Raw genomic sequence first — 26,576 nt, forward strand, 5'->3', positions numbered from 1 at the left:
GTTCTTATATTTTCGTTGTGAACCGGAAAAGTAAAAAAGTTCGATGAAAATCGGACCTTCGGAACAGGGGTGGCACACTTGGCAGATTTTGACTCACACCCTCTTAATTTCTGGACAGGTCCTTTTTTCCAACGAATAGAAGCCTCTTGTAGCGATATCGCAAGACTTGCCCAGGGCTGAAGGATCTTCAGAAAACGGTAATCTGACTCTTAAGCTGCCATCTTGAGCGTGCTGAAGATTATTAATAAAGTGCTTTTCGCAGTGCCTTTCTTCTGGAGTCCTGTATTTTCTAATTGGCTCTAATTGGTCCAACTTCCAAAACCTTTCCAACGATGATTTCGCTTCCTCGGCTGAGGAAACTTCCAATGCAGTTCTGTGGCATTTTTGCACTCATGTTAACCTTTCCAGCAACGATCCAACCCAATTCAGTATTTTGTAGAATTGGAAAACCTGGATATGTTTTTATTTGCTCAGGTTTAATAATAGAAAAATGATGTTCTGCGCCTAGCAACAAATCTATTTTTCCTGGTTGATCAAAATTGGGATCCGCAAGATTAATGTTTTTCGATATTTTTAGATCGGTTATTTTTAATTGTTCAGTGCGTTGATCTGCCACCATGTGCGGGAAAGCAAAGGCATCAACTCTTGTTTCGAAGTCACTATGTTTTGATTTGATTAACACACTGACGCGTCCTTTGCTTATTCGCGGCTGGCCTCCAATTCCCTCAATCCGTAAATTTGTTGGGGAGAGTTTTAATGATAACCGCTTTACCAATCTTTCCGAGATGAAATTGATCTGTGAACCGGAATCAGGAAGCGCTCGAAAGTCTCCTTCTCGACGATTGGTTCCTTGTAGTGTAGTGTCACTCTAGCCGTTGCTAACAGTGTGTACCTTTTCTCAATACTGTTTGTCGCAGCAGAAGCAGCTGTTTTTTGTTCAGTATTAGATTTTCCGTTACTTAAATGTAACAACGTGTTGTGTGTTTTACATTTCATGCATGTATATTTAGACATGCATTGTTTGGACATGTGGTCTGCCTTTAAGCAATTGACACACAGTTTCTTTCCCTGGACCCAAGACAGCCTTTTAGCAGGAGAAGTTTCCTTAAATTTATCGCATTTGTATATGCTATGCCCTTTTTGACAAAACAGGCAAGCGAATGAACTTGCTGTTTTTCCTTATGCGCCTTTCCACCGATGGCTTCAAGTGCCAGAAATCGTTGTTCTAAAAACGCAAGAAATTCTTTTATTGTTTGAATTTCCCTTGTGTCTAATATTGCTCATAAAGAGTATGAGTAATTCGGTCTAATTTTCTTGTCATATGAAAAATTAGAACCGGATCCCATGTGTCAGTCATAATTCCCATATTTCTTAATGCTTGCAACGATTCATTAACATTGTCATGCAGATTTTTTATTGATGGAGAATCATTTGACACATTAGGGTGATCAAAGAGTTTTTCAAATATTGCGGTAGACAGCACACGCTTATTATTAAAACATTCTTTCAGCATTGTCCAGGCAATGTCGTAGTTAATTTCTGTTAACTCTAAATGCCTTACTAATCATTCTGCTTCTCCAGACAGATTAGCCTTAAGATACCACATTTTTTGTATTTTTGGTATCGCTGATTCATGAACCATTTTATTAAAAATGTCATGGAATTGTTGCCATTTTAAATAGTTACCATCAAATTTTGGAATGGAAACCTTTGGCAATTGAATTGATGAAATCGAAGATACCGCATGATTAGTGGCTGTTGAAACTGTATCGGTTGATGGTTGGCAAAATTGTAGCATTGCCTTTTCAGCGGAGATAAATCGTTCCATACTGTAACCTGCCTTTTCAGGTTCGATACATAATTTATGGATTTCAAAATGCAGACTTTCAATTTGATTCCATAAATTGTCGATTACCGTTTTATAGGTAAATTTATTGTCTGGACATATTTGATTCATAGTTCGAGACATCGAATCCAGAACCGCTGATTGGTGTCTAATCAATTTTTTGATTTGTTCCACCTCATCAGACGTGGCCTCTAACGTCGGAAATTGCAAAATTTTAGCATTGAATTTTTCCATAGCCTTATGAACAATTAATTTCATCTGGTCATAATAATTCTTTTCGAAATATTCATGCGATACTGCAGCACCTTTAGATTCTTCAAGAATAGCTTTATTTCCTTTTTCGAACGATTTCCGCAGATCTTCAATTTGTCGTTTCCTATCTTCGAAATACGTAACTTTTTCTTTTCTTGTGTGAGAATCCTTTTTGATGTTTCTAAGCACAACTTGGATCTCTTCACCAATTTGGCTTTGAATGGCAATCAGTTTTTCAACCTCCATTTTTTCCTTACTAACGTGTCTGACCCGTGGGAAGTTGATTTATTCGCTTTAATTAAGCTGGATACGCTTCTACTCGCAACCGATTTAGTGGTCAAAGACACGTAAGGTTTTTTGGATTAGAAAATATAGCCAATTATTTTATTTTTAAAATTTGTATTTTATTAAAACCATTTGTATATAAAATATTATATTTTTTAAATGTTTGATGTATTTCAAGAGTCGCCTTGTTGACTACTTGAAATTTAGATTTTAAATCGACGATTAACCTGGGAATCGCCAAGTTGATAAGTTACTCGGTCGGAGTTTTATTCGAGCCAGATTTCCCTAGTTATCTTTTCTGTTAATCAAATGATAAAAACAGATTTAAGACAACATAAAAATCAAGATGATTCGATCGCCAATTTGATCGAGAATCTGTCTAGTTCGTATGTGTAAAAATTAGTCGCCAAGTTGACTGGAATTTCATACACTGGTCGGGGTCACCAAAATGTTTTTAGAATTACTTTTTATTGTTTTATAATTTTAGGTTGCCCCTAAAACATAATCTAGTGACAGTAGGCCGCTAAAGCAACACTTAAATTGGTTTAACTCGGAGATGTTGAATAATAATAATCGTCAGCATTTTTTCAAAGCTATTTTTTCTCCATCTTGAGACACGTTATCATATTTTTATTTTTATTGTTGAATGCGGTTAGCACCAAGCTTTAAAATGTGACATTCCCCTTTTTTTTAATTACCTTGGTGATTTATAAAAAATTAAAAAGTAAAACCAATATACTGGGCCAATCTCGCCACATACAGGGGGTAAAATCGCCACACCACTGGGGCATTTTCGTCACCTGAAAAATGTAGGGAGTTTAACGCCTGTAAATATGCTACACTGATCAAGCGTACCATTTTTGTTGACGTCCTATATTTGTTGCTGCTGCTAGTAGTCTGTTCGTTAGACAGCTCGTCAAATAAAAAAAGATGTATCTAAAATAGGTGCGAATTTACCATAAGCATAGGGTGGCGAAATTTCCCCACACAGTACTTTTTTAGAAATAATTATTTTTCTTCCGAATAGGCGCGAAGTTAAACATCACTAACGCAGAAATGCACATTATAGCACTGTGTATTATACAAAAAAACCTGTATCTTATCCCTTTTCAATTGTGGCATTCAGAAAAAATTTCGTCGAGAACTAAATGTAGCTTTTGAACTATTAAAACACATTTAATATTATAGCTTAATTATCTTGGCCTTCTGTGCAAAAAAAACGCATTGGTTGTGTCTGGCCGTCTTGAAGGACTAAAAAACAAAAAAAAATAATATATTTTTTCGACTTTTGGATTCCGAGATATTGCAGGGGACGAAATTGCCCCTGTGACGAAATTCCCCCACTCTCCCCTACTGATTTTATTTGGGAATATCTGGGGTTTATATAAATGATTTCAGAGTCACGGGGGCCACCATAGCGAAGGTATCGCAAGGGGGTTTGTTAGTTATAAATACATTGCATCACTTAGGTTCTAAGATATACAGAAATACAGAGTCATACAATTTGTTTATTAATATTAATAGACTAGGGTTAGTAAAAATAGAATGCTGGAACGGCAGGTAGCGGGGTTTGAGCTGGCACTAGCTGTGGCTGCTGTTGACATCTTAGGGACTCAAGTGCAGGCGCTAACAGGAGTTGTAGGCTATTGTGAATAGAATTACAGAGATTGGCGAACCTTGCGGGATGCCATTGTTAAGGGTTAGTACTCAACCCAACAAAAAGTCGTCCAAAACAAAAACTTCATATGAAACAAAATTTTTTGACGTTGTTTTTCATATGAAGTTTTTTGTTTTGGACGACTTTTTGTTGGGTTGAGTACTAAGCCTAAGGGGGTAGGTATTAGAGAGGTTGTTGCCGATTTAAACTCTTATTTTCCTATTTGTCATGAAGTTTTTAACATAGTTAATAATACGAGCCCCTACTTTTCAACCGTGTAGTTGCTGTATGGCAGTGTGTATCCCAATCTTGTCAAAAGCCTTAGTAAAATCAAGTGATATAATAGATAGGTGTTTTTTGAGGGCAATGGATGTGGAGGCTAGGTGGTCTACATTAAGTAGACTGTCTAGTACAGATTTGCCCCTTTTGAAGCCGAATGAGCTGTTGTGGATTAGGTTGTTGTTTAAGACGAGCCACCACAACCTTTTTGCTATTATTTTGTCAATAATTTTGGCTAGGCATGAATTCAGAGAGATAGGTCTGTATGATTTTATGTCTGTTTGGGGTTTTTGTGGTTTTAGGATAGGTAGTACCAGGCTGAGTTTGAATGATTGCGGGATATGGGAAGAGAATATTTTATTGTAGAGGTTGATAATTCTGTTTTAATCATCAGTTTTTAATCATCGAGGAGAAAATCCGGTCGAAACCGGATGTGTTTCCTTTCGGTGTGTCAAGGGCAGAGCTGAATTCAATAAAGGTTGTCTTTTTCAATTTCAGCTGCTATTTTGGACGGGATGTAGTTAGGGGTCGGGTCAAGGAGTTGTTTGTTGAGTCGAAAAGTTGCGGAGAAGTTGTGATCGACGGCTTCATCTGACCAGGTTTGGCCAAAAGAATTGGCAATTTCTGTTAAGTCGATTGTGGGAGTAGGGTTGTTTAAGCAGTGGATGATTTTCTGAGGGTATAGGCCACATAATATTTTTATGTTTGCCCATGTTTTATTTGGGTTGATGTCGGTCGTAAACTGTTGTATACTAATTTTTTTTTGCATCTATTATGGATCTTTTGAGTTTTTCATTTGACTTCTTGAATTCTAAAATGTTATGTGTATTTGGCTCTCTGTTGAGCTTCCTCCATTGCTTGATTTTGTCTTTTTTGAGGAGTGACAGGTTGCCGTTCCACCAGGGAACGGTGCGGGGTTGGGAGAAGGTGGTGTTTTGTGGGATGAATAGGTGTGCGCTTTGAATTAGTATTTTTTTGATAATAGCAGCTTCTTGGTTGACATTTTTGCTAGAGTTGGCTTCCAAGTTTAAAACCGAAATGTTTTCTTTGAAGAGGTCCCAATCTGCATCTTTAAGTTTAAGTGTTAGCTTTGCGGTTAAGGGTTGGAGGGATTGGTTGCTGAACATTGAGATTAATATAGGAAAGTGGTCGCTGCCGTTAAGGTCGTCTAACACTTCTAGCAATACTGGCGGTGGCAAAAGATAGGTCTATGTGGGTGTAAGTGTTATGGGTTGAGTAATAGGTTGGGGATTTGTCGCCCTTGCAGGCGCTATAAGATTCCAGCAAGCTGATGCTCTCCTGGCTCCAGACTGCACGTTTGAACTCCATTAGTTTAGAAGCTGCCCCGACGAAATTTGTCGCATTGTCACATACAATGCGTCTGGGAAGGCCACGACGTGCCATGAACCTTCGGATACAAGATAAAAATAAATTGGTTGTCAAGTCAGTCACAAGCTTGATGTGGATTGCTTTAGAAGTGAAGCAGACGAAGATTGACGCATACGGTGATTTGCTATTTATTTGGTAGGACGTCATAAAAGGCCCACAAAAGTCGACTCCGGTGACTAAGAATGGGCGCTCTCCAAGTAGACGGTCAGTTGGGAGGTTTCCCATGATTTGAGATAATAGACGCGACCGGTAGTGAAAACAATGTGTACAGGCGCGTACCACCTTCCTCGTTAGGTCTCGAGCATTGACGAACCACATTTTTCACGTAGCAAGGATAGCAGCACCTTTGGTCCGGCGTGCAAGTTTGACCTGTGAAGAAATTCTACGAAAAGCTTTGTAAAATTATGATCCTTAGGTAGAATCGGGGGGTGCTTTGCGTCAAACGGGATTTGTGCGTTTGCTAATCTTCCGCTGACTCGAGCCACGACCAGTGTTGCATTTCTTACCTTGACTTCATGAAGAAAGGGTGCCAGTGCCTGTATGCTTGGCTGTAAAACTGTAATTTTACTTAAGAAACCCATTTCTTTGCTGTATGCTGAGTGCTGAACATGTGCTACTATTCGCCAAAACGTGTCAGTAAGCTCGGTCGCTGGCACATGAACTAGATCTTAAGGGATTGGTTTATGAGCTGGTTAAACTTTATTAAAAACGCGGAAGATAAAAGAAAGGGTTCGCAAAGACATTATGTAAGACGATGAATTATTGATCACCTAATGATGCTCACATCAACTGACGACTCAATGTTGCTGATTAATGAGGTTCATAGCTGAATGTTAAATGGAGGATCTGTTTCTTGTCGTAAAGCCACAGATTCTTTTAGAGTCGGCCAGTCCTTTTCTGCAAGATTGATGAAGTTTGGACCGATGAACCACATGTTTTCTTGTATCTCCGAAACGCTACAGCCGCGAGACACTATGTCTGCGGGATTCTTGGCAGTGGGCACATAACGCCACTCGATGTTCTTATCCTGTTGCTGAAGTTCCGAAACTCGATGGGATTCAAAGGATGGCAAAACTGATGAATGCTTGCGAAGCCATTGCAGTACAGTCTTTGCATCAGTCCAGAAGTACACTTTGGATTTGCTGCAATTTTTGTTGAAACTTGTGAAAAGTTTGACTAAGTAGAACTGCTGCACAGAGTTCAAATTTCGGAATGGATAGAGTTTTGATGGGTGCTTCCTTTGATTTGACGATTAGAAAGTGGATTCTGATAACTCCGTCGACTTCTGTGCGTACGTATAAACAACACCCATATCCCCGCTCGGATTCGTCTGCGAACCCCTGAATTTCTCCCTTGTTGTGGATACGAAGCGCGGAACTTGTATTTGCGAAATGTTTTGAAGGTCAAGTTTTAAAAGGTTCCAAGTATTGTCTAAAGCCTCTGGGATCAGTTCATCCCAAGACAGATTCCTTAGAACAAGATCCTGGATAAATATCTTGCAGTTCATGATTATGGGCGCAATTAATCCAAGTGAATACTCGTGCCACTTCTGACAGCACTGTTCTTCTGGTCAGATTCTCCGAAAATTGCACTTGGTTGTGGAATACTAACAAATCCCTTAAAGGCTGCCAAGCGAGTCCAAGCAAATTTGTTGATTTGCATTCATTTAGATGCATCGGGATTTCGTTGTCAGAGGATTCCACTAGAACAGCTGAGTTGCTGTTGAACTTCGTCATGGTTAATCCCGCCTTGCTGATTAGCTCTGTAATTTGCATCTTTTTCTGAGCAGCTTTTTTGATATCATTGGCACCGGTTAAAAGGTCGTGAACATATAAGTCCAAACGCAAAACTTGAGCTGCAATTGGAAATTCTATTTATTATAAATTAAAGATTTGGAAAAGACTGCGAATTGCACGAAAGGGAGCAGCTGATACACCGTACGTTACAGTGTTCAACTGGTAAGTGTGGAAGGTATGACTCTCAGACTCCCTCCACAGAATCAGTTGAAATCGCCGATCTCTTTCATCCATCAAAAATTGTCTATACATTTTTGATATGTCGCCAAAAAGCAGTGTTGGGAAAGGTACTGTGTTTTTTTACCTAGGTAAGGTAAAAGGTATTGTCAAAAATAAATACCTAGGTAAGGTAAAGGTACTTAAATTTCCCAGTACCTAGGTAAAGGTAAAAGGTATTTATAAGGTATTTTTTATTTTTTATAATTTTTTTGTTTTGTTCAATGTAATCATTTAAACTTAAAATAAGACTAGTTTTCAGTTTTTAGTCGTCTTAATCAAACAATATCTTTTCATTTCATTTAAATTTAAATGTTTTAATTTTGTGCAGATATTTTTAAACCACGCGGCATGAATAATTTTATGCACGTATCACTTCATTAATGTATTTATGAAACCCTCATGTACATATTTGGCGCGCAAAAATTCCGTATGTAGAAACATTGACTATATATTGTGCATATGCATGTATATGCCGCTTGTTTACGTACATACGGCATTTTTGCGCGCCAAATACACTTTGGTTTCATAAATAAATTGATGTAGTGATGGGAACATACATACGTGCACAAAATTATATAAAAAAAAACTGCGATTAGTTTTAACTTCACAAAACAAACAATAGAACGGCTGAATTACACAGGTACACAGCCAAAAATTTCCACGAACCATTTCTAGTTTTCCATGATAATTGGGTGATCCTGAGTATAAGTCCCATACAAACTTATGTCCCATCACCTACAGGTTCCGCGGTATAGCTAAGAATACAAAAAACCGATGTTTGCCCACATTTTGAATTACGTGGCCTATATAATTGGACTAACCTTTATTATTTTCGGTAGGACCTACTCTCAATACATCACGGCATTCCTAAAAAATAGTCCCCATTGTGAACCATTGCCCATGTCTTTGGAATTCGACGCCAAAGTTGAAAATCCCAAAATTGTAGACATTTTTCTGATGTAAAAACAATTCTGAGGATTAAATCTTGAATGGAAGTAATTTTAACTATTCCTTGTATCTATTGTTCATTGTATGCTTTAATTTCGGTTTAAAGCGTTTTCATGGGGACATTTTATTGGATTTCTTATACTAATAAAACCTATTTTTTGATTTCATTATCTACTCCTAAATGTTGTCAAATTTTAAAAAAGTCAAGGCATCCTACAGAATGGGAGTAAACATTTACATTTTTCTATGTATGTTCAGTGAACGTACTTTAGTTTCTTAGTTCTAGAGGTTGCCATGACTTATTCAAAATTTGACAACATTTAGGAGTAGATAATTCATCACCCAATTATCATGGAAAACTAGAAATGATTCGTGGAAATTTCACAAAGTTTAATTTTGTGTTCCTGTGTTATTAATGCTGCGTTCCGACTATTACAATTCTGAAACGAAACGATACAATGAAACGATACTACAGTGTCGCAGTCAGATTTGGCTATTTTAAATCAAAGCAATGTTTAATACCTATGTAAGTACCTTAATAATTCCAAAGGTATATAAAAATAAATACCTAGGTAAGGTAAAAGGTACTCAATTATTTGTATACCTAGGTAAGGTAAAAGGTACCACTAAATTGTACCTAGGTACGTACCTAGGTAAAAGTATCTAGGTATGTCCCAACACTGCCAAAAAGTGCATACCGATTTAGTCGAAATGAAAGAAGCGTCGTGATGAGATCCTGTTGTATGTCGTCGTTTTAGCGCTCGCGTCGAAGACAACCCTAAGCTTGGTTGTTAGGCTTTCCGGCCGCAAAACGCAGTGATGAGGGATATAAAAATGTGGCATTCTTGTGTCCACTGTGTCCAAGCTCCATATAATCCCTCATGAATTGGATATAGGATTCCTTCAGTGATGGATTGCGATTAAGTCTGCGCCCCAGCATTATGAATCGTTTGAATGCTCTATCATACGATTGCCCTAACCTATGTTGTTCGATTTTAAAGGGGAGCCGCACTTGAATACGGCCGTCGCTTGTGAGAGCTACGTAGTCGGAATAATGTTGCTCGCAAAGCTGCTCCTCTTCACTAAATCTCTGAGGTGCGGTTTTGTATTCCTCCACTTGTACAAGCATTCGTCAAAGACATCCTTTCCTGAATGAGATTGCACTTGTAGGTTGATGAATTTGTGAAGTGTGATGCGTTTCCACCGACAATCCAGCCAAATGCTGTGTTGATGAATGCGGGCATTCCTGGGCCAACCTCGCACTTTCCGCTGCGAATGGCCTCGAAGAATCCTTCGATTCCTATGAGCACGTCGATCCTGTGAGATTGATCAAAGGTTGGATCAGCCAAAACTAATTCATTTGGAACGTCCCATTGTGAGATGTCAATTGGTTCGCCGGGCTGGTGGTTGCAAATCCTTTTGATCACGGCGAAATGAGAAGACAAATTGAATTCTGAGTTGCGAGTCTTAAGAACTGTATAAAAGTTGTAGTTTACAGTTTGGATATGTTCGAAATCCCACTTATGGACTGAGAAACGTGAGACTTTGCTAGCTGGAGTCTTTTGGCAGATTCTTTAGTCATCAAATTCACCTCGGATCCTGGGTCTAGAAGAGCCATAACAATTTAGAAGGCTCAATTTCCATCATTGAAATGCACTAGTGCTATCGGTATGATGCCTCTTTTAGCCGTGCGTGCTATTGGAGACACCCTAGGCCTGCTGTGCTGGTTAGAATCAGCGTGTTCTGGAACCAAGCTCTGTTGTGGTTGTTTTTTCATCGAATCGGCCTTAGTTGGACTTGTGCTATACGCATGCAAAAGAGTGTGATGAGCGCCCTGACAAACCTTGCACCGAGATTTGGATGAACAATCCGTAATAACATGTGATTTGCGCAAGCAATTAAAAATTCACGCAAATTACTCTACGAGTAACGGGTATAAAAACTTCGGTTTAAAAAGAAGAAACGAAAAGCTAATCTGAAGGCGAAACTGAACCACGTGCAGCCCGGCGTTATAGTTTTGAGCAAAAAGGAGACACAAAATTAGCACGTATTGGTATGCGTGAAGCAACAGTTGTTTATGCCATATTGTACCACCTTCAGCAAAGTAATCACACTATGTTTGTATTTGTAAGTCTACTCACAGGTTATTGTGTACGTGGCACACGATGTTATATTTACGGCGTAGGGAAGGAATCGTCTTTGTTGTAGTAATCCCGCTCGTGGAGAATTTTTCAAGCGATTGTAACCTGCGCCTTTCCGATCCACTGCCGATGTTGCGCTATACGCATGCAAAAGAGTGTGATGAGCGCCCTGACAAACCTTGCACCGAGATTTGGATGAACAATCCGTAATAAAATGTGATTTGTGCAAGCAATTAAAAATTCACGCAAATTACTCTACGAGTAACGGGTATAAAAACTTCGGTTTAAAAAGAAGAAACGAAAAGCTAATCTGAAGGCGAAACTGAACCACGTGCAGCCCGGCGTTATAGTTTTGAACAAAAAGCAGACACAAAATTAGCACGTATTGGTATGCGTGAAGCAACAGTTGTTTATGCCATATTGTACCACCTTCAGCAAAGTAATCACACTATGTTTGTATTTGTAAGTCTACTCACAGGTTAATGTGTACGTGGCACACGATGTTATATTTACGGCGTAGGGAAGGAATCGTCTTTGTTGTAGTAATCCCGCTCGTGGAGAATTTTTCAAGCGATTGTAACCTGCGCCTTTCCGATCCACTGCCGATGTTGCGCCCTTTGATTTGCGGGAATCCAGTGCGTGCCTTGATGATGTCTCCAACGATGATCACACTGAAGATGCTGCGGCTGCAGGCTGGCCAATGTCGAATTGGTCCCCGGCTTTTATGAAATAAAATTATAACCTATAAACAGCGACGAAAACTTTACTATTTGTCTGTGTCCTGTCACGGTCGCCAAATGTTGCGGTCAAACGAAGCTTTAAATTTATAATCTTTCAAGCCCCGCTCAAATAGTAATAATTGCGTGAATTTTTAAACGTTATAACGTTTATTTGCTGACTTCAATACTTCAGATTCATTGCGAGTAGAATCGTAAAAAGCGAAGAGAGAGAGAAAAACTTAAGCGATTGCGTTAGGGCTTTTTTCCCTTACAAAAATAGTGCGTAAAAATACTAAATTCGTGTATGGCTACAGATTCCGTTAACATTTAAAATTAAGTCTGATCTTCCCCAACACTCTTCATTTGCAACACAGTTGTAGGTCTCTTATTTTCTCTTGTCATCACAGATTTATAAAACGTAGGTTAACGACAACCAACCTTTTGGAGTTTACTTCATTTATGTTAAATGGTTTTAGAAAAAATCGTCAGACTGATAAGGCTTAAACTGATTTCAGTAAGGCGTTTGATTCTGTAAACCATCCGATTTTAGTTCGGAAATCGGACTTCTTAGGGTTTCCTGATGATCTTCTTAGGTCGATTCTAAGTTATTTGAATGGCAGGACTCAAAGGATCATTTTAGAAAACTCTTTTTATCCCTAATCCGCTCTATCTTCAAACGAAGTTTTCTCCGTGAAAAATCTGTGCATTTTGACCAGAATTTCAGCGAACTGTTGATGACCTTGTGATCTTTAACAATCCAAACAAACTGGATCGTTTTAAATAAAGACAGTGACTTTTTATTTCGCAAAACTACTTAGTGAAAAATTTCCCTATCCGCTTTGCCTTTCCATTCTTGTGCATTTGCGTTTTAACCGCTAGAGTTGTTGTTGCCCGCGCTTTAGCTCTCCTATCGCTCTCGTGCATTACGCTTATTGCTTAACAGTGTGTTTTGTTGTTGGTGTAATTACTCTCCGGTCATCTGCTGCTGAACAATCACACGCACTTGATTTTTGGAGTTCAAACAAAAAGCTTTACCTGCGCTCTTCGCTTTTTGTTTTGACCGGTTCTTCGCCGCGATTATTAAACCAATTACTAAATCAATTTATATATTAAAACAAACGAAATGAGTTTATGCTGTGCCGCTTTCTGCTCTTATGGCAACAAAATAACTTCCCGTCAAACTTCGGTTTGCTGCTGGATTTGTGACAACTTGGCACATCCTATCTGCGTGGTGCTAGGGCGGACAAGTGGCCCAATAGTGGACAAGCTTAGGTCACGGGTTGGCCTTAATTGGACTTGTCCAAACTGCAGGCATATTGAGGTTGATATGAAAACATTCATGCGTCAAACCCACCTGGAGTTCCAAGCCCTGTCGACTGGGTTCCTCGAGCTTCAAGATAAATTCCGCTCTGCTGAATCACACTTTAAGAACCTGAAAATGCTAAGTGTCGCCCAAACTTATTCTCTGCCTAATAATACCTTAAATGTTCCACAATCTTCCGCCTCAATGCAACTGAGTCCTATTACAAGAGCACTTATGGACTTCAATCAAGCCTCCCCCACTCTTACCACTTCCTCCCTGCCGGATGGTGGTGCAGCTGATGAACACCACATATCTTCAGATCACTCGACAACTGTACCAACAGTTGCCCCGGCGACGGCCCTGGTTTCTCTTCCTCTGCGTTTACCTACTGGACTGCATCCTGGCTCTGTTGCCAACGAAGACCAGGCATCTACGTCGCAAGCCGCGGCACCAACAGACGCTTTGTTGGCCACCGCCCGGTCGTCTGCTATTTCCGATAATATGGACGTAGCCAATTCTACTTGTACCACCAATGCCGCGATAGCCACACATTCGGCGCCTGTAAGAATCAACTGTTGATCAATCATATCTGGTGTCAGAGTATTCACTCCACCCTCGGCAATAACGACCATCTTATTGTTATGGGCGACTTTAACCTACCTTCCATATAATGAATGTCATCACCTGACTCAAATGTTCTTGTTCCCTCTTTACCTCACGAGTTGGAACACGGCCTAATCGACCTCTCATTGGGACAATTGAACTCTATTCAGAACTCCTCGAATAAAATCTTGGACCTTATTTTTGCGTCTGAGTTCGCCAATGCCTACGTTTCAAGAATTATCACCCTACACTTAAGGTCATTCTGGAAGCCTCGGCTCCTTTATTACCAGGTCCTGAAATCGAACCAGCATCTTTTCGCTGCTTTAGAAAGGCCAACTTTACTGATATGAATCTTTATTTATCCGAAGTAGATTGGTCTTTTATGGACTTAAACGAAGAACCTCTTAACATTGTTAAACAGTTCTACGGCATTCTCGGCACGGTTTTCGACTTGTATGTGCCTTCATTCCCCTCACCTGATGTTTCTTATAAGCCTCCTTGGTTCACTCGTAGACTCTCTTACTTAAAAAACTGTAAGTCCAGACTTTTTAAGAAATTTAAGAGGACAGGGATGCAAGTAGACTATTCGAGATACCTTACAGTGCGATCTGAATTCATAACTCACAATTCCCAATGCTACAAGAATTACCTTGATCGTTGCAGAACTGACTTTCATGATAACCCCAAACAGTTCTATGCATTTGTTAACTCCAAACGCAAGTCTCAACAATTTCCATGCTGCCTTCATCTGGATTCCGTTTCTGCTGTTAATGATGCCGATATTGCCAATTTATTTGCAAATTTTTTCCAGTCCACGTATTCATCTACAAGCTACGATAATACCTTAGCGTATCCCTTTTCACTTCCGCACTCTAATGGTATGTTTATGCCTATAATCAGCGTAGATGATGTTTTTCAAAATCTGCAAAGAATCAAGTCATCCTTCTCTTCTGGTCCCGATCTTGTACCAAGCTGCGTTTTAAAATATTGTGCTAGTGCATTGTGTGGGCCACTGTCAAAACTATTTCAGTTATCCCTGCAGCAATCATTTTTTCCAGAAGTTTGGAAGGAATCTTTTATAACTCCGCTTCATAAAAAGGGAAGTAAATCGGACATTAATAACTACCGAGGGATTGCAAAACTCCGTGCTATTCCCAAACTCTTCGAACAGTTAATTACTGCTCAGCTTCAGCACCAGTGTAGCTCAATAATGTCCCCAACACAGCACGGCTTTATGAAACGTAGATCAAAAACCAACACCCAAACTGATGTAATCTTTACAGACTTCAATAAGGCTTTCGATTCGGTGAACCATCAGTTACTGTTAAAAAAACTTACGCTTTTGGGATTCCCGATCTCGTTGACGAAGTGGATTTCTTCATACTTATTGAACCGGACGCAGAGAGTATTAATTAAAAATTCGATCTCAAACCTTGTCCATGTGACTTCTGGCGTTCCTCAAGGGTGTCACCTTGGAGCACTTCTGATTGGAATCTTTATAAATGACTTGCCTCAAGTAATTCTCTCTTCCCACGTGATAATGTACGCCGATGACGTAAAACTTTGCATGCCCTTACCAAACGTTGATTCTCACGTACTCCTGCAAGCGGACTTATGCAATCTGCAATCATGGTGCCTCCAGAACCTGCTGTTCTTAAATAATTCTAAATGTAGCTTCATGTCTTTTTATCAGAAGAGGCTTTTCCTCTTTAATTATTCCATCGGGATGAACGATCTTGAACGCATTAATTCCGTAACAGATCTTGGAGTTTTATTTAGCCACAACCTAAACTTTACCAATCACATCGGCATCATTGTTAGTAAAGCAAAAGGGGTTTTTGCGTTTGTAATGCGCTGGTCTAAAGAATTTGAGGATGCCTACACCACAAAGCACCTTTACATTTCTCTTGTGCGACCTATTCTTGAATACTGCTCGTGCGTATGGTCACCTCAATATGCTAAATATCAGGACCTAATCGAATCGGTACAGAAACAGTTCCTTTTGTTTGCTTTACGTGGGTTAAACTGGGAACCACAACGCCACCTGCCATCCTACGTCGATAGATTGCGTCTTCTGAACCTGCCCTTGCTAATGGATCGTCGGACCTACCAGGGAGTGATGTTCCTCCACAAGTTGATCACTGGACTTATAAATTCTAGCTTCTTACTCGGCCAAATACGGTTTTCGATCCCCGTAAGAGCATCCCGCTACTTTCGGCCTATTGCTCTTGAAATTTGCAAATCGAATTTTGAAGCGCACGATCCTTTTCGAGTTTTGTGTACTCAATATAATGAATTGTATTTTTTGTTGTTTGTTGAATGTTCCGCGGACTTTAATGTAAGAAATATTTTTAATCACCTATCCTTGCCTCTGCCCACTTGATGTGAGTCGGAGCAAATCGGTAAAAAAAACTCCTTTACTCGGGGGGAGGTAGAAGTTAAGTTTATATTGGCAGATATTTGCTAATTTTTGGAAATAAATAAATAACGAACTTACGTGTACTTATGTACGCAGATGACGTTAAATTGTGCCTGCAATTTAATGATCCCGCAAAAAGTTTACCTTTACATTCCGATCTCCGATCTAAACTTAAATTTTCTGATCACATTACTACCATGGTAAATAAAGCCAGGGGCGTGGTTGTATCAATCAAAAGGTGGTCGAAGGAATTCGATGTTCCCTATGTCATGAAGACCTTGTTTATTTCATTAGTCCGACCAATTCTTGACCAGAGTGCATTAACGTCCAGATAAGGATCCGATAAGAGTGAGAGAGTAGCCCTACTTGCTGCGACGATTTTTCATAGGCCGAGGCCTTGTTAAAAAAAATCGATATTTAAAAAACTAAAAATGGATCCAACATTTTACAAAAACCGATTGTAACTTACAATTAGGCGCATATATTAAGATATAAAAAAAAACATTTTTTGTGGTGGCAATGGTAAACATTTTTTTTTAAATCCCAATTTGTTTTTTTTTAAGAAATTAAAAACTTTTTTTTTTAATTCAGGGGTGTCAAAGAAACGGGGACGGTTGGTTTGGAAACCAACCCATCAACCCATCGCCGTAGGTGTCACAGAATCTGTAGATTTTTCTAGGAGTTTTTATACCCGTATATTGTATTCGTGCAAAAGTATGTAACAGGGAGAAGGAAGCGTTTCCGACACTATAAAGTATATATATTCTTGATCAGGGTCACTAGCCGAGTCGATATAGCCATGTCCGTCTGTCCGTCTCTCCGTCTGTCTGTCCGTATGAACGCTGAGATCTCGAAAACTACAAAAGCTAGAAGATTGAGATTTTCCACACATATTCTTGGGCTTCTTACGCAGCGCAAGTGTATTTCAGCCGAGCGCCATGCCCCCTCTAACGCCCACAATCGTCCACTAACGATTTTAAAATGTGTCTGGCGCCTTAAACTTAAACAAGAAAGGAAGCTAGCTTCGGCCAGCCGAAGCTTATATACCCTTGCAGATCATTCCAAATAAGGATTTTCTATTGACTTACAAATTGCAAAAAATTTAAATTTCCTATTACTTTGACATTATTTTTTCTATCTATAAGAAATATTAAAAGAAATCATATCCTAGAATAGAAGAGAATACCATCAAAATGAACGGAGTTATAATTTGTTTCAAATTAATTTCCCATTAATTTGTCGATCTTTCCTATGGAAGCTATATGATATAGTCGTCCAATTTAAAATTGAAATTCGAAAATATCTAAAAAGAGTCATATCCTAGAGTAGAAGAGAATACAATAAAACCCAAAGAAGTTAAAATTTATTTCCTATTACTTTCCCATTAATTTTTCGATCTTTCCTATGGCAGCTATTTGATATAGTCGTCCGATTTTTTAAAATATTTTATTAAAAATTAGGAAAAAATTAAAAAAATAAAAAAAAATCCAAGCTAGAATTTTTTGTTTTTTTTTCCGATCATTTCTATGGCAGGTATAAGATATAGTTGTCCGATCCGGTCGTTTCCGACTTATATACTAACTACAATAGAAAGAAGACTTTTGGGAAAGTTTCAAGCCGATAGCTTCAAAACTGGGTGACTAGTTTGCGTTGAAACAGACGGACAGACGGTCTAGTGATGCTGATCAAGAATATATATACTTTATGGGGTCGGAAACGTCTCCTTCACTGCGTTGCAAACTTCTGACTGAAATCATAAATAATTTTTTTTCGGCCAAATCCTGAACACGTGATTACTTATTTTCCGAATAGAACATGTAAAAAAAAAAGTTTCAGGCAAATCAAAAATTCGAAATTTTTTTTTGGACAAATCTGATTCATTTGTAAAAGATCGACCCATATATAGGCCACATAATTACAAACAATATAATATATAGCGCGGAACCTTTAGGTGATGGAACATAAGTTTGTATGAAACCTTAACTCAGAAGCACCCAAATATCGTGGAAAACTAGAAATGGTTCGTGGAATTATCACTAAGTTCAATTTTGTGTTCCTGTGTATTTAGTTCGAACCTCTTTTATTTTCACAGCATGCCATGAACTGCATAACGGCTACCGTGCAAAATTTCTGACGATTGTGTACTGGATAGCAGCGACCTATGTCTTGGCTGATGTATATTCGGCTCAATTGACCAGCCAGTTTGCTAGACCCGCCCGGGAGACACCTATCAACACGCTTCAGCAACTGCAGCAAGCCATGATCCGCGACGGATATCGGCTTTATGTCGAGAAGGAAAGCAACTCTTTGGAGATGCTGGAGAATGGGACTGAACTTTTTAGGCAGCTTTACGCCCTGATGCGCCAGCAACAGTCCGATGGCCAACAGAGATTTTTTATCGACTCGGTAGAAGCTGGCATCCAGCTGATCGCTAAGGGCAGCGAACACAAAGTAGTGCTTGGAGGTCGTGAAACTCTTTACTTTAACATTCAGCAATATGGAGCACATAACTTTCAGCTTAGTCAAAAACTCTACACTCGGTACTCGGCGGTTGCTGTACAAAACGGTTGTCCTTTCCTTGACAGCCTGAACAATGTGTAAGTATATAACAAAGATATATAAGTGTTATATTTGCTAAGAAGTAAGCTCAGTCGTTTTAATTTAATTCCCGTTACTCATAAAGTAATTGGAAAGTTGTAAATGTTTTCAGTGTTTCTTCTTTTATAACTAAACACTGCATTATTTGTTAAAAAATATTTTTAAACATTCGGAGTAGTTAGTTTTACCTGTTACTCGTAGAGTAAAAGGATATATTGTATTCGTGCAAAAATATGGAAGAGAAGGAAGCGTTTCCGACCCTATAAAGTATATATTCTTGATCAGGGTCACTAGCCGAGTCGATATAGCCATGTCTGTCTGTCCGTCTGTTTGTCAGTTTGTCTGTCTGTCCGTCTGTATGAACGCTGAGATCTCGGAAACTACAAAAGCTAGAAAGTTGGGATTACCCACACATATTCTTGGGCCTCCTACTCAGCGAAAGTTAATTTCAGCCGAGCGCCACGCCCCTCTAACGCCCACAATCGCACACAACCGATTTTAAAATATGTCTAGGGCCCACATTTTTTAAGATTTCGGAGAAATCTTTGTCTTTGGAATTCAACCGCAAAGTTTAAAATACCAAAATTCTGACGATTTCTCTGATGGAAAAACAATTCTAAAAATTTAATTTTAAATGGAACTCATTTTTATACCCGTTACTGGTAGAGTAAAGGGTCTATTGCATTCGTGCAGAAGTATGTAACAGAAGTATGTAACTCTTCGCTCTTTCAGTGAATGGTCGTGTTTTTGTCTTGCGCTCCGAATTTTTGTTCTTTTTGTCCATAAACCATCGGGGGTTAATTCAAATTTTCTTACATTGATATAGCTTTTTATGTCCATAACAACAACCGTTCGCTTCGTGAGTGCATAGTGATTGTTTTGTGTTTAAATTAAAAAAATTAGTTGGCACGCCAGTCTCTGTGCAGTGTTTGTTGTTATTGTTTTATCTAATTGTATTCTCCCTTTCTACCAAACGCTGTTTGGAGCGGTAAGAATCTATACGGTAGTTACCAGCTCTCCCGCACTCTCACATAAAAAGTTGTTGTTGGCTAAAACTAACGCACTATGGAGAATTTGAACACTTTTTTTGGCCAAAACCCATTTTTTTAAAGTCGTTAAACTAAAAATGTTTTTTCTAGAATACTTTAACAGAAGACTAATCTTCAATGTTAGGTTTCTGGAATTTCAATAGAGGCCGCCTCTGCTAACTTACAGCTGTTAGATCAGCTGCTGTATGTTGCATTTTCACGCCTCAGAAATTTGACGCAATGCTGAGACTATTTAATTGTTTAAGAGTCTTAAAGCAATTTAAGTGGATTTTTTAAAATTAATTAAAAGGATGGTAGTGTGCACTAAGTATTTGTGTGAATAAACAATAAACAATAAATTAATCGTGGTTTTCTTGTAATCGATTATTTTTGTGTCCGGTCTAACACGAATATTTAAAAAAAAAAACATTTTTTAAATAGAGATACAAAGCGAGTCCAGCGGAGTCCATCCATCAAACCTTTGGGAATTAAAGAGTAAGGAAATCTCTTTAAAATGAATGTAGTCAGAAAATACACTTTTTACGATTCTTCGAGAAATTTAGTTTTTTAGATCATAACCTCAAATTTTGCAAATGTCCCTTTGGGATGAAAAGCCTTTTTTTTGGCATAAAGTCCCAAATTATTTTGTGATATTTTTGGTTTTTCTTTTTTTTATCCGTTAAAGAAATGTTCAACTATCATAAAACTATTTTTCAAATATTGTTGTGACCATCCCTGGCTTTTTGACAGCTCTCTAAAGTCAGCTGTTCGAGTTAAGTTGCGTGCGCCTAAATTTTTCTACGAAGTGTCACAAAAGTTTAATTATTTATTCTATTGCAAATTACGCGCATTCTTTTCGGCTAAATTATGGAAAATCTTCGTCAAGGTATGTAAAATATTGCTTAGAGGGCTTACTCTAGAAATGCTTTTGTTTTGTGCTGTTTTTAATTGTTTTATTGAACCATGTTTTGTGTAGAAGTTAACCTATAAATATTTGTGTTTCGTGGAGTAGAACTAGCAAGTGTACGCAGGATTGCGAAAAGTGCAAATGTGGTAATATGTGTTATTGTGTATATGATTAAATGGAGTTAATAACTATTGCGCATACTTGCGCCATTTCGTAATATTTAAATAGATTCGGAACAACTCGACATTAGTAGGGGCGAACTGCTGGAAGTGTAGCTGAAGAACAATCGCAGCTATGTCGATACCGTTCACTGGAAGTGCGAAAGGTTCAAAAATAAAAATAGACTGTTTGAAAATACGCTGATTGGCATCAAGAAGACATTTAAAGCTTTTGTTTCTCATGTTAGTAAGCTGCTAAAGAAACACGATAGGCATGTTAAATGCTTCAAAAATGCAAATGCAAGCTGGCTTGCATCAGAAATATAATTTTCTGTAAAAAACAAGACTGACGGCCCCATTTAAATTACGAGAATGGTGGATCGCGTTTGAAAAGAAAGATGGCTTCAGATCTCACGAAAGAAAATCCTACAAGTCTTCTAATGCGCTTTTAGAGGCACCCCATGTTGATGCAGTAATTGATAACCCGCATTTCGAGTTCGAACAAAATTTGGACGTCGAGTTAAATACAGATGATGAGTAAAATAAAACAAGAAGAGAAGCTACCTTCGGCCAGCCGAAGCTAATATACCCTTGTAGATTATAGAATGCTTACTCGGTGCAGTTCCAGGGATTCCAGATTCAGCGTTTCTATTTATTTAAATTTTGCTTTTAAGTAGTCAAGAATCAAAACGCCTACTTCCTACAAAGTTACAATGAATTTTCTTATAGGTTGTAGTAGTAGTAGTAGTAGTAGGTTGTTTATTGTTTGTGTTTTGTTTTTCTTTGTTGCTTATTTATAGCTGGCTGTACATATTTAAGGTTACATCAAAACAGATAAACAAACAAAAATTGGTTACAACGACAATGGCTTTTATGCCGTCAGTCGGATTAATTTAGTTAAATTAGGTTCTAAAATTGTTCTAAAATAATTTTTTTCCTGTAATTACTGGCTTTTGTAATGAAGAATGCCAGATTCTCCCAGTTTTCCCCATTTAGAAGACTGTGGAGATCGGATTCGCAAAGGGTGGTTTTCGTAAAACATGTAAAACGAATCTCTCTCAGAATAGGGCAGACTGCAATGAAGTGTTGAACATCCTCGATTTCTCGCATGTTGCAGAGGCTGCATTCCAGTGATGTGTTGCTGCTGTAAGGCCTGCCATTTAGAGGTAAAGTCTCGGTTCTAGCTTGGAAGATATGTTTTATGAGTTCTCCTTTATGTTGATCGTGGAAGTAGTTTTTTTCATATAAATTATGCTCAAGATTTCTATACACACTCCTGGACGCGCTGTTTTTGGCCTTAGTTATAAATGTTTCTCTTTCTATGTTGTGGTATTTGGAAATTATTTCGGCATGTGTCCTGCTCCACGAACTTGCATCCTCGAGATCAAGGGGGCAACCGCATTCGGTTGCAATATCCGTCCACCTAGAGAATAGAAGTTCTTTTCTTTCACAGAGAGATTTAGCAATTATTTTTGGTAGTCTATTATTTGGCATATGCATAACCTTATCGATGTAGTTAAAGTGCTGCTGAAGTGTGTAGGAGAATATACTAGGCAGTCCTGTTTCAATAAAGATTGCATAGTCGGGAGTATTTTGTGGCAGTCGAAATATCTTTTTTACAAAAAAAGTTAGTACTCGTTCCGCGTCTTCATATCTATGATTTCCCCACACCTCCGCTGCGTAGCACATAATGGTTTTCACTGTCGCCTGAAAAAGGCTGTACTTGGCACTCATTTTAACGTTTTTTCTGCCTAAAAAGTTTTTCCAGGTGGCGTTCATAGCTATTTTTGCATCCTTGAGCTTATCTTTTATGTGGGTATAAAAACTAATATTTGTGGTAAGCGTTACACCGAGGTATTTGAATGTTTTTACACGTTCCAGCTGGACTCCGTTCAGTTGCCATTCTTCGTTCCTAGCGTGACGGCCACCTGTACCCTTAACTACCATAATCTTTGATTTGCTTGTATTTATGGTGAGGTTCCATACTTTACAGTACTCGGATATGCTAGCAATCATGTCCCTTAACGTTTCAGGGCTATCAGCCAGTAGGCACATGTCATCGGCATACATAAGGGTCTTTACATGGGTTCCATTCACAGTCACTCCACCTGGTAAGAAATCCACAACATCGTCCACGAAGAGAGAGAAGAGGAGAGGGCTGAGAATGCAGCCTTGCTTAACTCCACTGTTGGTATCGAACCATTTTGAGAGCTCTGATCCGTCCCACACACTTGCTTTGTTATCCTCATAGATACTGGACAGTGCTAGTATCGCTTTTGTTGAGAGTCCGAGTTGGCTAAGTTTATACAGTAGGCTATTTCGGTTCACTGTATCAAAGGCGGCTTTAAAATCTACAAAGAAAATGTACAGCTTCTTTTTTTGTTGCAGAAAGGTTTGGGCGATTGATGTCAGAACGAAAACACTGTCAACTGTAGAGAAACCCTTTCGAAAACCTGTTTGAAATTCACTAAGAATGTTTTCTCGGTTTACCCATGTCGTCATACGTTTTAACAGTGCTCCTGCAAAAATCTTAGCGACTGTGTTTTGAGCAGATATGCCTCGGTAATTGCTGGGATCACTCTCCACACCTTTTTTAAAAATTGGGCTGATCAGACTTTTTTTGAAGCAATCCGGGAAAATTCCATGGCTGTAAAATTCGTTGTAGGCATCGGTAAGTCGCTGTATAAAGCAAAGCGGCGCGTTTTTGAAAAATTCTGCAGTTATTCGGTCTTCACCAGGAGCTTTGTTTAGCTTTAGTGCTAGGACAGCGCTTTCTATTTCTGCAAGGCTGAAAGGGGAGTCCATATGATCTGAGGAAAGCAGAGGCTTAGCGTAGCTGATTTCTGATTCATTTTGAATTTGGGAGAGTAGGCCACTAAAATAATCAGCCAAATCTGTTGCCCTTACTTTTATGGGTTTTTTCTGTTTGTTCCCGTTTAATTTATTAACGATTTCCCAGAACTGTTTGCTGTCGCGAACTTCTTGCAGTTGGCGTTCCATATTTACCCAGAACTGTTTTTCTTTGTCTTTGCATAGACGTTTGTAATTTGTTACTGCCGTTTTGTAGATGTGTCCCATTATTTCGTTTCGCCTTAGCTGTTTAAGGCAATCAAAAGAGTGTTTCCTGGCCCTTTCGCATTGTACGTCGAACCACGGTTGCTTTCTGCTAAAGTTTAGTGACTGCTGCATGGGCTTGGAGGCATCTACGATTAAGTTTAGCAGTTTGGCTAGCAGTGTAGACCCACTCAGATCTTCTATTTGTTGGACTCCTGATACTAATGCATCTGTGTAACTTAGGAGGTGGTTGTCCTTCCACTTTAACCTTCGGTTGAGTTTTGGCTGGGTACTATCGACTTGTTCATGTAGAATGAGTTTTAAAAGGACTTCGATGGGCATATGATCAGAAAGAAGTTGAGCACCTACCCCCAAATCTTTCACCACGTCGTGCCACTTTCCTTGTATGAGACAGTAGTCAATAGTCGACCTTGCTTCGCCCCTTATAAAGGTATATTCTCCTTCTTGGTCACCGATTGTCCTGCCGTTCATTACCGTCAGTCCCAGTGATTCGCACATCTCAACAATTTTTGCGCCTTTGCTGTCTGAGATTTCGTCCTTAGATTTACGAATCGTGCTACTGGTCCTAAGGTCTATATTTGTGGGTTCTGATGTGGCTTGTGCTTTTCCTATTCGAGCATTTATATCCCCAATAATCATTAGGTTATTGCAACCTGCTGTCAGTCCGAAATCGTACACCTTTTCAAAATCTGCTTGCCAGTTATTGCAGTTAATGTATACTGGGAGTATATGTAGTTTTTCGTCTTTCGTGTTTATTTCGATGACTTCTGCGTTTTCCTTGCTCGTAAAGGTAATGTGTCCTTCGTTCACCAGCTGCTTTCTGATTCCGTAAACACTTCCTCCGCTGGCCCGTCCACGGGCTGCTACTCTCACTGCTGGTATCCAGTGCAGCAAGTGATCAGGAAAGTAATTTGCAAAACTCGTTTCGTCGTTGGTCAGAAAAGTTTCAAATAGTAGAAAAATATCGAATTGTGTTACAAAATTAAAGAATTGTTTAAATAATGTCTTATTTGCTAAGCCAGCTATATTATACGATACAATTTTAATATTAAGGGACGGTACTACATTGGGGACATTTAGTTTTTTGAATTTAGCTTGCTCAATATAACTTCGTAGTCTAGGGCTATTTTAAATGAGGTACCATATATGTTCTCCAGGACATTTTGTGCTAACTCTTCTCCACACATCAGCGTGCCGTCTTTATTCCAGTAGAACCATCTACCTTCTATAACCATGCGATCATTTCTAACAGTGACCTTAAAGTTTTTGTGGCTTTCCAGAATGTCCCGGCGGAGGCCTAGCATCACGCGTTTTTTAACTCTTCTTTCGATGTTTAGATCCTGTTCGATTGAGACTCGCGTTCCTTTCAGGTTTTTGGTATGCTTAAGGATGGTCTGTACTGCGCTTGCTGTGTTAAGTTCAACCAGAACAGCCATTTTTCCGTCGGCGTCGTGCAGCTTCTTTACCGAGTCAATCTCCATACGGTCCTTTATCAACAATTTCCTTTTTATTAGGTCAGATACAGCATTAAATGGATTTTTTTCGGATTTTAGACCTCGGATAATTATATTTTTTCTTTTATTTGCGTCTTCTAGTTGTAGAAGTCTTGCATGTTTGTTTTCGTTGTCGCTTTTGATTTTGATAATCTCTGCCTGCAATATTTTGTTTTCCTCTGTTAGCGAATCGACCTTTGTTGAGAGACATTCTACATTTTGCTGAATCGTATCCATTTTTGTGGCAATCGAGTTAACGTCCGATTTTGTAGCTAGTTCTTTGAGCTTTGAGTCGAACATACCCTCCAGCATGGATTTCAGATCTTTAAGATCTACCAGGTTGCCAGTGTTTGTTGGTGTGAAATTATTTTGCGGGGGAGTGTCTGATCGACTCCGTTTTGAGACGCTAGCAGGTGTCGCATTGAATGTCCCGGCCTGACCGTTACCCTGAGACTTGGTAGGGGTCCTGGCGAGTCCTAACATTTTTATTTAGTTTTGAGCAGAGATTTAACAGTACGCCTAAAACGATGCTTTAAAATTTTTTTTTCCTAAACTTTTCTAAACGCCACCTGTTGGCTAAAGCTGGGACCGTAGATTAGACTTAGCTATTATTCTGGTGGGCGTTCGATAAGCAAGAGCTTTGGATCCGACTCACTGTGATTGCTTCTCAGCTGTTGTGTTCCGTCACTAGTTTTGTTTGCGCCTAATCATTGCCGGTCTTCTGAGTGTTTTTTATTTTGGTTTTCCTCCTTTGCCGTCGGTTTCCACCAACAAAAATGGTCCGTTTGAGTGAAAAGCCGCGTTTCCAGGTCGGTTTGGGAGGGGCGATACCAAGTGATTTTAGCCAGATCCGGAGGTGTTTGGCCAGAGATTTCACGGTGCCGATGTAGCCCCTACCAAGTGACAGTGTTTAGGTACGTCCAGCAGGGCTTTGGCGGACCAGGAGTGTTATGTTTTGAAAAGAATTCAGGAGCCACTTTTCGCACGTCCGTACTGTGTATCTTCTTCTTCTATCATCATCATGAATTTTCTTATATTTGTTTGAATATTCCTATGGGAGCCTTAAGATATAGTGGTCCGATCCGGCTCGCTCCGACATATGTACTACCTGCAATAGAAAGAAGACTTTCGGGAAAGTTTCATCGCGATAACTTTAAAACTGAGGGACTAGTTCGCATAGAAACGGACAGACGGACATGGCTAGATGGACTCGGCTATTGGTGCTGATCAAGAATATATATACTTTATGTGGTCGGAAACGTCTCCTTCACTGCGTTGCAAACATCTGACTGAAATTATAATACCCTCTACAAGGGTATAAATATAACACGTACATTTTATTATATATGGAATTTGACCGGCTGACTGGGGGTGGTCAAAATCAAAAACTAATGAAAACGGAAATTTTACAATAGTCTTAATATTATGTACAAAAAAATGTAAGTCCGTATTGTTAAAATT

The 26,576-nt window shown here is 39.0% G+C and overlaps 1 protein-coding gene across 1 annotated transcript in view; it reads left to right on the top strand.

Moving 5' to 3' along the window:
* The window catches only part of LOC108060039 (Ionotropic receptor 40a), a 233,764-nt gene that overhangs the window by 167,741 nt on the left and 39,447 nt on the right, over positions 1-26,576 (top strand). Inside the window, exon 5 of the mRNA XM_044393427.2 lies at positions 17,949-18,453. Within this exon, the coding sequence (XP_044249362.1) occupies positions 17,949-18,453 (505 nt within the window). The remainder of the gene's footprint in view (positions 1-17,948; positions 18,454-26,576) is intronic.

This window comes from Drosophila takahashii, chromosome 2L (genome assembly GCF_030179915.1).
Source record: "Drosophila takahashii strain IR98-3 E-12201 chromosome 2L, DtakHiC1v2, whole genome shotgun sequence".
NCBI lineage: Eukaryota > Metazoa > Arthropoda > Insecta > Diptera > Drosophilidae > Drosophila > Drosophila takahashii.